General features: G+C 44.1%; 1 protein-coding gene across 2 annotated transcripts in view; it reads right to left on the reverse strand.

The window, feature by feature from the left end:
* Window positions 1–6,545, reverse strand: part of ABTB2 (ankyrin repeat and BTB domain containing 2) — a 114,400-nt gene extending 107,855 nt beyond the window's left edge. Inside the window, exon 1 of one of the 2 annotated variants that reach the window (XM_040066313.2) lies at window positions 6,395–6,545. Coding sequence is in view for 1 of the 2 variants with exons in the window: in XM_040066312.2 (XP_039922246.1) it covers window positions 2,098–2,959 (862 nt within the window). In the remaining variant the exon portion in view is untranslated. Of the gene's footprint in view, window positions 1–2,097; window positions 3,115–6,394 lie in introns of those variants that run through there. The other variant, XM_040066312.2, reaches the window with a different exon arrangement.
* Window positions 6,546–12,185: the final 5,640 nt, after the last annotated feature.

Consider the following 12,185-nt stretch of genomic DNA (forward strand, 5'->3'; position numbering starts at 1 on the left):
TGCCAGATCTACTTCAGATTTAAATTAATGTAAAAGACAAGATCATTTGAAAGCACTGTGCAGAATGATGTGAATACTACTCATTTACAATTCCTACAGGGAGAAGAATAGAGAAGTTATTTCAAGCTTTTTTGCATCCATATAAAACCATTTGTGGCCTTCCAACTGCAAGAAAAGCCTTTTAGAGGATTCACTGACTTGTGTCAGGTAAAACACTAGTGACAGACTGTCACAGGAAATCACAGGATGCCTTCATGTGTGGTTTTATTCAATTTCCAGACTTAAAAAATGCATTCAATTATTGACAGGATTGATCTGAAAGGCAGGAACAACAAAAGAGGCAACAGAAGCCAATCCTTCTGTGGCCACTGACTGCTTGGCTTTCCACTGTGCGGGAGCGTTATCGCAACTGACCATTTGGTGCTCTGAATATTTATAATCTCCCTGCACACTCGCCCTTCTTCCCATTCGACACCGGCATCCATTCACTCACTGCAGTTTTTCCAGGGGAATTTCTCTTAAGAAATAGATTTAAAAAAGCCCAACACCAGAAACTGAGTGAGCGTCCAACTCTTCACTTTACACACAGAACCTTGTGTGGCAGAAGGACTAAGCAGAAAAGAGCTGAAATGTACAAATGTACATTTCGGTTCCCAGAACCAAAATATTTCACTCCAGGTCCCCTAAATAATGAGCAAGGGAGGGGAAACAAGTCCTTGCCTCGGAGCTGGTGGCAAACAAACACTCCCATGATAAACGAAGAATGACAAGTGTTTTGGCAGACACGGCATCCTCATACCTCTCTAATCACCCAAGCGCTTTTAGTTAGAAGTGTAGATGTCTGCGTTTGACCTTGAAACTTACAGCTACGCCTTGAACTGGAGCCAACAGAACATCCAAAAGGCTGTTCGCGTTTATTTCACAAATAATGACCCAATGGGGACAACTCCCTGCAGTGATCTGAACCACAGAATTGCTTGGGTATAGGAAAACTGCAGGAAATCAATGCACTCACAGAGGAGAAGGTGAGTCAGCGCATCTCTGACAATTTCAAAGGGTTTTCTTCTCAAATTAAAACAGCTCCTTTACTTCTCTCGCTATCAGATTCCCTTTTGAAAAGACCAAGCCCCTTGGTTTTACAGAGTTAAATTACAAACGCGTTAAGCGTGGAACAGTCGACCGTAACAGAGGCCAGCAAAAGTCATGAAACCGTGGGTGGTACACAAAATACTCTTCTAAACTGGACGTTTCCCTGAATTTTCCATGGAAAAAATATGGTATTCCTCAGTGTGACAATGCAAAATAAACAGCGCAGCTCCTTAACACAACTGTCACGGCTTAAGCCTTCCAAACTGCTCCTCGCTCCAGTACGAGGATGCCAACATTCCTTTATCTGCTTAAGTGTTCGGAAACTTTGCTTTCCAAACAAATGACAGCGGTAAGTACCTTAATACTGTGTTATTCCCATCACTGAGGCACCGTCCCACACTCACACACACACGCTCTCGTTTGTGGCATGAAAAGACATCACAGGTTTCTGCCGAATTACGAGGAGTTCAAAAGCGTGCAAGCTCAAAGTTTTTGCTCAAAAAGTGAATTTTACTACCGCAAAGGAAAAAAACCCTCCCAAAATTAATGTTGTTTTCCCTCTCCAGGCTGCACGTGATAGCAGCACCTTTAAGATGAAACTACAAGATACTCGGTGTAAGACAAATTTTTTATAAAACAGAGATACAGCGGTACTTTCTGGACAGCAGCTTGTAAAGCACATTTCATCTCAGAGTTACAGAGAACATATTTGCACGCCAGTTAGAGCGAAAATGCTCAAAACAGCAGCTGCTGGAAAGTCAGATGTTTGTCAGGACAACAGGGCTTGGTTTCCCACAGCCTTTTATAACCTGGTACATCTTAGGAACAGAGCAGGATCATTCCTGCCTGGCAGGACCGTCTTGCCTGCTTTACGCACACACAAACCACGACCAAGATGCAATCCAGATGCAGAGAAACCCCAGAAAAACCCCAAGCCCACAGAGAGCGAAGACTCGACTGTAAAGCTTGCTGGTATTTAGTCAACAGACCGTAAAAGCCCGATCTTACCATTAGCGTTTTTCCCACAGATGAGGTGCTCGTAAGGTTGCAACACTCCCCAAAGTTCCGCATCGTTGTTGATAACCATCTCCAGGATTTCAGCCGAGATCTCCCCTCCACCATCGGGGCTCTGACTCGCCAAAACCCTAGCCTTAATCTCTTCCACCAGGTTCTCCATGCAAGCGGTTAAGGAGATGGCCGCGTACTCGTGGATCCTCACCGAGATCCTCGTGTCCACCATCCACCTGAAAAACCTGCCCACCGAGAAGGTGAGGCCGCAGCGGGCGGATTTGCCTTTCCGCAGCCCATCGCCGGCGCTCATGCTGTACAGGGAGAGCGCCTTGACCGTGGCCAGGACGCAGCTCTCGGCCAGGGCCCAGCTCTGGATGAGTTTGATGGCGCTCTGCACCTCGAAGCGGGTGCACTTGGAGTGCATCACGCTGAGGCGCTGAGCCTCCCTGGACACCCTGATCAGGGCGCGCCGCAGCAGCTGCGAGAGCCGCCTGACAGCCTCCTGCGAAAAGCTCCTGCCCGGGCCGTCTCTCTTCCCTTTGCGCAGGATTCTGCCGATGTCTTCATCGGTCCACGGGTACTCCTCGAGATCCGGCAGCTTAGGGCACTTGGAGAAGATATCTGCGACCTCGGGGTCTTCCGGCAGCACGGTGTTCACGGTGTCCCAGCTGTTGTTCCTACTGTTCATGGAGCCCGAGTAGTACCACCAGTTGCCTCTGTGCTGAGAAGAGGTGAAGGCTTGCGAGTTGGACTTGGAAGAAGAGAGACTAAGGGACCTGCAGGAATCCCCTGCCCCATAACCAGAGTCCAAAGTTAAATCCTCCAGGGTCTTCAGAGTCGAGCTGTATATCCCAGCCATAGGAAAGACGGGTTAAGCCAAGCGGCAGGACAAGCGCGAAAGGTGAGGCCGGGGCAGATCCCTAGCGAGCCCCGAGCGGCGCGGCAGGACTGGCCCTCCCCGAGGACCCGGCCAGCTCCATCCCGGCGGGAGGCTGCGCTCAGCCACGTCCCGCTCGGGCCGGGCGGAGGGCGCGGAGGCTGCGGCGGGGCGGGACGGGCGCTCGGCGGCGGCTCCGGCGCAACTTCCCCGCCGCGGCTCCGCCGCGAGCCCCGCACCGCCGCACGCAAATGAGGCGCGCGGCGAGCGCCAATCGGCGGCGGCGGCGGAACGGCCCGACCAATCACACGCGAGAGGGGCGGGGCGAGGGCGGGGCGCGGGGAGCGAGCGGCGCGCGGCTCGGGGCGCGGGGGTCGAGCGGGGCGGAGGTCGGCGCTCGGAGCGGGGATGCTGCGGGCGGCCCCGGGGCCCGGAGCCCCCGCTAGGAGCCCGGAGCCCCCGGTAGGAGCCCTTGAAGCCCGGAGGGTCCCCCCAAAGCGAGCTGAGGCCGGGAGCGGAGCGGGGGAGCGCAGCGCCGCCCGCCGGGGTGCGCGGGGCGAGGGCGCCCCCGCGCGGCCGCAGAGCTGCGGGTCTTGGCTGTGTTTCGGGCGCGGGTCCCCAAATCCCCAGAATTTAACTTTAAAATGCGCTTTGCACTACTTCCTACAAGATACAGCCCCCACCGAGATCCCGAACTCGCTGCTATTTACGGCCCCTCCATCCAGGCGAGCACGGAAAAGCAAGAGAGAACGCGTGTTCTTGTTAATGCTGCCACTGTGACAAAGTGTGTAAAACCCCTCCTGCTCAAAGGACATTTTTATCGGTTCGTTCTCACGGATTCTGAATTTCGCCCTCTATTCCTACCATATTCTCGCTGTTTGTAGGATGTATGTGGAAGGGTATGAGTAGAAGCCTAAAGAGGGTCAGTTCAAAACTTCTTCACAAAGGATATTTTCACATCAAAAAGTACTGTCAAGACAAATCTTACACAGCCCTTAACTACAAACTAAATATATATATATATATATATATATATATACACACACATCTTTTCCACAGTAATGTTCCTTACAAGATACAGCTTCCAACTATTATCAGCTTCAATACCTGGATTTCCAGAGTTAGGTTCAAAATGACAAATTCTCTTTGCACCATGAGGACAAACTTTTCAGAAGGGCCTGTTGCAATAGGGCAAGGAGGAATATTTTTTGACTGACAGAGGGATGGTTTAGATGATACAGGGAAAAGATCTGCTTCAAAACTGCAATACCTTACAGGAGGTCCTTTTGTCTTTTTGTACTGCAGTACATACATTACTTAGTGTCAATAAAAATATATAATAACTATTAGGCATGGATTAAACACTTGAAAAATCATCTATTTTACTTATGCATTTCTGCTCACAGGGTAAAGCAGCCTATGTTTATACTGAAAAACAAATTACTTAACTGGGCATCCTAACTTCCACTAGCTGAGTCCCAAAACTGTTGTTTTGTTTGTTTTTTTGCACTTTTTTTTTTTTTTTAAAACATAAAATCTTTTGTCATTCTTATACTGAAGTCCAGCTATAATGCAGCTCTCAGCTTCTTCATAGCTTCTCCCCATGAAATCACGACCACAAAAAAGCAAAAATTGTCTAATAAAACCACACCTAATTCCCTCAAAGTAATTCCAATTTATTTGGAAATCTTAACACCTCAGCACCTCATTTGTGCCCCACTGTCAGCTCAGAAATTGGTATTTTTACTGCACAACCGAAGCTTTGCTCAGGTGTTATTTTACAGATCAAAGCTAACACTGATATTTTGGTGTATTTTTTTAGGCTGTATTTTTAAGAGCTGACAATACAATACTGACAGTAGACATGGTTAAATAGGTCCCTAAATGTGAGACGAGGCAGGACTGATTCAAAGCACCCAGTTTTAAGTCTTGTGTGTTCAATCAATAGAATCCTTTATAAAAAATGACCATAGTTTTCTTAGATCTGTATTTAATCCCCAATCTTAGGGTGCCATAGACTAGTGCAGGCCTCTTAAGATTTATGGTGGGTGACCATGTGGTGCCTCCTCCAAACTAGGGCATTTATTTTTTTCCCTGTTAGTTCCTCTAAGATCATGCACAGAAGAATTGTGTCTCCATAAGGATCACTGCAAGAATGGGAATGGGGCAAAAAAAAAGCAACAGGGTTGGCCTCTCTCACCAAAAATCCTTCTTGCTTTGTTTTGTGATGCCTCTTTGCAAAAGCTTTCTCTAAAACTCATCCCCTTCTATCTCCTAGGATTCATTTCAATCACAAAAGGCTAAATTGACACAGAGAATTGCTACACAGTTGGCAAATAAGAACTTGACATTGTTTTGGAAAAATGCAGCTGTGCAAGCACTCAAAACTTCTACATAGCACTTCTGTTCCTTCCCTTTATCACACTTCTCCCACACTCCCACACAGTTTGTTATTCCTGCCATTCCATGTAATTTAACAGCACCAAAAATTATCTGGTTTAACAAGCAGTGTCTGCCTTCCCACTTCCCTCAGACAGTGTTTTCTCACTGTAGTATTTACTTATAAAAGAAAAAACTTTGCCAGATAAACCCTTTTCTCCTTCTGCTGCAAAGGTATCACCAGCCTTTTCCACAGGGAAAAAAAAAAAAAACCCTTAGAACAGAAGCACCTCCAAATGGAAAGGATTTTTCTAACAGAAGATTTAAACCTCAGATTCCAAGTTGTTGAACTCAATAATGACAACAGGTCATACATCAAAACACCCATAAAAACAACTTAACATTCCTTGATTTATAAGGCACAAATAAGTACTCAGCTTGTTTGTTTGTTCACGTATGTTTCAGCTGGAGCCAAGAGGAATCCCAAGTTATTTTCACACAATAAAAGTCAACTTTCCACAGACAGATTTTCTCATAATCTCTTCTCTCTAAAATTAGTGTTAAAGTAGAAAGGCCCAGAAGGCTTCCAGGAACATAAACCAAACAGATAAAACACGTACAAGTGGAAGTTCCATAATAAACAAAAACACGGGACTCTGGAAACTCCATTTTCCTTCATGTAAAGGGTTCAGATATGAGTTTTTCTAGCTCTGATAAACTACAGGGTTTTAAATTTTTTATTTAACGTACACCAGAATTAATTAGAAATAAAAATCCTTTACACTCTCTGATACACAAAAAGCAACTGGACAAATAGCAAACCTATTTAAAAAATAAACACTTGTTTCAAGAAGCTACAGCAGTCAAAGCAAATGTAAAATCACCATAAACTTAATCTGTACCAAAGACTCCAAATCAATACTTTTTAAAGTAACCAATATTGAGATGGACCTGTTACTGTTCAAGCCACAAAGTTCAGTGAATTTCTAGGAAATAATATTCATATATTTGATATTGAGCAGTGTAAACATCCCTTACCTCCAGGTCCCACGTAAGCTTATTTTACTCACTCGAAGGAAAGAAGACTCAAGAATTTCCAACAGGAAAAAAAAAAAAAAAATTAATAACACAACTGGCCTTAACAGAACCCTCAAAGAAGCTGCTTGATTGTTGCAACCAATCTCTCAGAGCAGTAGCAAAAGGAGAGGAACCCTTTCCCAATCTTATTTAAAGCAGTTGTGGGAGGGAGTGTTAATAAGCCCAAAGACTCAACAGCTGGCTGGGCTTCCATGGATGTTGCTGAAAGTTTCCATCTCAAGCTGCTGTCTCTGTTTTGAACACGTGCTAATGGCATTTTCCTTGTGTAGCTACTTCATTAAACTGCATTTTGTCTGCAAGATTCAGAACTGTTTTGTTAATAAACAAAGATAGCTGCTGTCCAATACCTGAAAATCAGTGTGAGCCCAGACAGCAGGAGACGTGGGGAGAGCAGAGATGAAGCAGGACTGGAGCAGGTGAATCATGTATCAAGTCTAAATTAAATTTTTAAAAAAAGGTGTTAAGATAATTCTTTTTGCATGTTTTCAAAGCACCAGTGATGGAGAGAAAATTTTTTCTGATGTGTTTTCTACCATGCAGCAAAATCCCCATCCAGCCCTCAACTTACTGTCTAAATGGAACTGCTGGTCCAGTATTTGGAGTGACCAAATACTCCCTGCTGACCTCACCACTGTCAGATTCCTGTAACTTTCCAGCTGGAAAGAAATTTTATTCAATGTGTAATAGCTCAAATTCTTCCCCCATTCATTTTGTGCAAAATGGCCTTTGCCAAGGTTACAATACTTACCTTTCAGAATGTCTTGATTGGTAATTTCAGTAAATCTACTTGACAGAACTAATTAAAATTTAAAAAGAGAACACAGAATCTCATGAATGTGGAATTTTAGGAATAATACTGTCCCTTGTGTAAACTTTTCAGATGGTTAGAAGTCACTGAAATCAGAGAGTGTGCTGAACAAATCTTCAGGCTGTTAATAATAAATGGACATCTCACCTTCTCCCCGTGTTGGTTTTATCTGTGATTTAGCATAGCCTAAAACTACATTTTGCTATTAACAATTCCCATCAAGAGAAACACCCCTGCTTAACAAATCTTGCCACATTTTTTTCCCTACTCTACTATTTAGTCTAATAAAAGACATTTCTTGTCCTTACATAACTTGCCTTGCTCGTATCCTTAGGCTGTCAATTAAAACATAATTTCTATTTAAATAAGATCAGGAACTTAAATTTGCTTAGCATAAGAAATCAGCCCAGATCAGCTTTACTGTTATTTATAATGACAGATAAGGCAGAGCTTCTCAAAATTAATACTGTCAAGAAAGAAGGGGTCATGTCTATCATGACTAATAGTGACTTTAAGCAAGACCATTTAAAAAAACTTTAATTGCTGAAGATTTTATATTACAGCCTGCTTCTGACACACATTTTCAGGTATGAAAAGCATAAGAAGCAGCGAGAACCTATTAAGAGTATTTTTTCTACACTCAAGAGCTGCCTTTTGTAGTAGATATAATTGGAGTGATAAGGAATTTGGAGTAAAATCTCCACGCACAAGTATATCAGATGCCCAAAATGAGCAAATAAGCGGTTTTCTGCTGCTGCTGTACAGACAACTACTTCAGAGATCTTTCAAGGCAAACTGGTCAGCATCACCTTTATCCTTGGGAAAGGGGTGGAACAAATAAGCCTGGAAAACATTACGGACAAAAAGGTGATTTAGAATCACAGAGTCTGGACTGGAAGGAGCTTGCACTTACTTCCTTCCCCATGCTGCCATGGGCAGGGACACCTCCCACTAGACCAGGTTGCTCCAAGCCCCATCCAACCTGGCCTTTGAAGCCTTCCAGGAATGAGGATTCCACAACACCTCTGGGCAGCCTGTGCCTGTGTGTCAGCACCCTCACAGGGAAGAATAAATTCCCAATACTTGATGCAGGATACAGTTGTCTTTTTGGATTGCAAGTGTATGTTGCTGGGTCTTGTAGAGCTTCTCATCAACCAACACCCCCAAGTCTTTTCCAGGCTGCTCTCAATCCATTCTCCATTGATTTATGAAGGGGAAATGATGCCTGACTAATCTGTCAGCCTTCCACAATGATATCAGTGATATGAAGGATGAGGGAAGTCGATATTACCTTCACCGCAGCAAGGCTTTTGACACTCTCGCCTGCAACATCCTCATTGACAAATGGATGAATTTTTTCCCGGATAATTGTCTCCTTTCAATCTAAGTGGAAAACAACTTTGGATAAAAAGACCTGTTGGAAAAGAAGCTGGATGTGAGCTGGGAATGCATCCTTGTGGCAATGAAAGCCAGCAGCGTCCCAGGAGAAGCACTGCCACCAGGTGGAGGAGGTGATCCTCCCCTCTGCTCAGCTCTGATGGGACTTGGATGGAGCTGGAGTCCAGCTCTGGGTTTCCAGTGCAAGAGAGGTGTGGACAAACTGGAGTTAGTCCATCAAAGGAACACAAAGATGATTAAGGGACTGGAGTTTCTGTCATTTGAGAGGCTGAGAGGTTGGGACTGTTCATTCTGGAGCAGGTGGAACAGTATCTCTGTCTATAAACACCTGATGAATAAAATAAGGAAAAAGTCAGGTGGGTTCTTCTTAGTGGTGTCCAGGGAAAGAACAAGAAGCAGTAGGCCCAAGCTGAAACACAAAATATTCCATTTAAACTTTAACCCCTCCACCTTTTCCTGTGAGGGTGGTAAAACACTGGAACAGGTGAAACAGGTGAAAACCTGGAACAGGTCTCCCAGGGATGTTGTGGAATCTCCGTAGTCAGAGATATTCAAAACGCAGCTGGACACAATCCTGGACAAGCTGCTTTAGCTGCCTCTGCTTTGTGGGCTGGATTAGGTGATCTCCAGAGGTGCCTTCTCAGGATTCCATGAATCCTGCTCTTTCCACTGCAAAGGATAGAGGAACCCTTTTCAACACAACTTCCCCTTTCTAAAGTCTGCCTACATTTGCAATAACTCTCCTCACAAACTTTCAGCACTGCTGCTGAATCCTCTGATCTTTAAACATTTCTGGTAAGTAGTACTGAAGATGCTTCCTATAGTTTTTAGATGCAGGAAAGAGCCTCCTTCCCCAGCAGCTGTTTCACTTGTAATGCATGTATTCCATGGGTGATTAAAAAAAAAAAAAAAACAAAAAACAAAACACCACAAAAAAACCACAAAGAACTGAAATAAGAAAAGTAAACTAATCTCAGAACCAACCAATGACATTTTACCTAATTTAAAATGTAATCCTCAACAAGCACTGAACATTTCTGTCCTGAAATTTGGAGTGTATAAAGACAAGAAGTGATAGAAAAATGCTTTTTAAAATTTTAAGTGCACCAGACAACTGAGTAGGCCTTATTTGGAAAGATTATGGAACTACAAAAATTATGGATCTGTGTTGGATTATTTTGCCCAATAAAATGATTGTGATGACAAAGGGTGGAGAAAACTGTCAGAATAAGAAAGATTAGACTAGAAGGCATTAAATTCCTGGATAAAAACTTGGTATGGTATCAATCACTATCAGAAATCTCATCAGTGAGGGTTGGTGGGAGGAATTATATTTTACCTGGAATCAGATCAAATGAAGGGAGTCAAAGAGTATTTACTTCATCACACGACAATTTTCAAGATGAAAGGTGTACTGAAACTTACTGAGGCCTCTTTTCCCATTCCTCCTCTTCTCGCTTCACTCCTACTGTTAATTACAATTTTACAGTGCCTGCATTTTCTTTCTAATGCAGGAATCAAACCACCAGAACATTCTGAGAGCCATCAGGCATTACCAGATAGCTGCAGACAATGAAGTTGTTCTTCAGCATTTAACAGCTTCTAATTTACAACATCCAGCTATGAAGTTACAGCAGGATAAACTTCCCCAGCCACCCAGATCCTTAGCTCTGATCTAACACCAGGCCTGCCAAGTCTGTGTAGGATAGCTACCAGTGTAAAACAACTCTTTGGAGGCACTTGAAATAATCTCAGCTGTCTGGTCACGGGCTCCACTGCTATATCACGTCTGTGTGGAAACCTGCTGCAGTCCTGTGTGCCAAAATACATATTTGGAAGAACTTCACGTCAAAATTGCACTTATTACTACAGCCATTCACTGCCTGTAATATCAATCAGTCTCATGAGGCACTTGATAGAGCAAATTACCTGTATCGATTGCAACGGATGTGTGTCATGTTTCCTGAAACAATATTCATATCCTCAGCTCTCCCCTATTGGCCAGGGACACAGTATTGACAAGAGCATTATCAAGACTCCATCACTGTGATTACAAAGCCAATGCAAATAACAACCAAAGAGAAAGAATTACAGCTAAATATTGTAATTTTTCATAACACTGAGCAGTGAGGAAGTTGCCAGGAAGCCAAATAAAGTATTACCCTCTAACAGTGCTGTGAAGTGGATGCCCCAAAGCTTTATCAGGACATGCTGAGATGAGCGGTTATTTACAATGGCAAACAGCACTGAAAAGAATCGAAGAGAAATTATTGAGAACATTCAAGGTGAAATCCCACATCTGCCTTGCCTGGGGTCGTTCAGAACCTTCAGACAACGGCTGCAGTATTTGGTGCGCTGCTGAAATACACCAAGTGTAGCAATAGCTTCCTAGCTACTATTCCAATATAATCTACACCGCCTGTGCCTAAATTCTGCTTCCTCCTGGTCGTGCTTAAACTCTTATTTTCCCAAGGAATCCCGAATTCGGTAGGATCAGCAGCTTCGCCGTGTCACGTAACCCGCTGCCTCCCTCTTGAGGCCGCAACAGCGCCGCATTCCAGCTGCTCCAGGTTGTCTGTCCAACCTGCGGGAGCTCCGAAGGGAGCAAAATGCGGGATGCTGCGGGGAAAGACGAAGGCACAGCGGCGTGAACAAGGGCTGTCTGTCACTCCTCGTGGGTTGGGATGTGTGTGAGGCGCTGCCTGCTTGGCACGGGTGATCCCGTCCCCACGATGTGACACCGTCACGAGGTCACAGAGGGACCAGCGTGTGCGGCACCTCGCACACGAAGAGAGCGGGGTGTCCAGAGCAACATCCCCAGTGCGTGGTAGCAAAGCTGCCGACGTTCTGTTTATAAAACTCAAAACAGAAATCCGCATTCTCTCCTCATCCTTAGCCTAAAGCCTCTGGAAGGGGGAGCATCCCTTTATCTTCGCTGGCAATTCAGACTCGGCGCTGTTGCAGAGATTTTTCCACAGAGGGAAAGGCAGTGCGGTAGGGAAACTTTGCCACGGTTTTTGTTTTTCTACCCTGCCCCAAATGAGGAGCAGATCAAAAACACTGTGAGGCTTCAGGTGCCACACTTTGAATTGGTATATATAATGTAAAGTTCAAACATGTTTGTGGACAAAACAAAACAAAAAAACCTAGAATAAATCAGTAGTCCCAGCAAAAAAATAATTCCTAAAAAAAACCCCAAATGTGAGAATAAGGGGGAAACCCACAACAAAATATCTTTAATTGAAGAATTCTCTTTTTGCTTCTTACCTTTTTACTTTATGACCCCTAATCTTCTTATCTCTGATTTCCCTGGTAAACTCGAGAGGTTTTTCACCTTTTCCACTATAGACCAGAAAACTTTGCCTACCTGCAAAGAAACCAACAGTACAATGCTGCAAATGTTCCAGTTTGAGGTATATTTCATATTGTTTAAATACCTCAGAACCAATAGCATATAATTCTAATTTGGTAAATAAATGAGTGGTGACCCAAAATTAGGCTGAACTTTTAAGTTATATTTAAAAT

Source organism: Hirundo rustica, chromosome 6 (genome assembly GCF_015227805.2).
Source record: "Hirundo rustica isolate bHirRus1 chromosome 6, bHirRus1.pri.v3, whole genome shotgun sequence".
In the NCBI taxonomy this organism is placed as follows: Eukaryota; Metazoa; Chordata; class Aves; order Passeriformes; family Hirundinidae; genus Hirundo; species Hirundo rustica.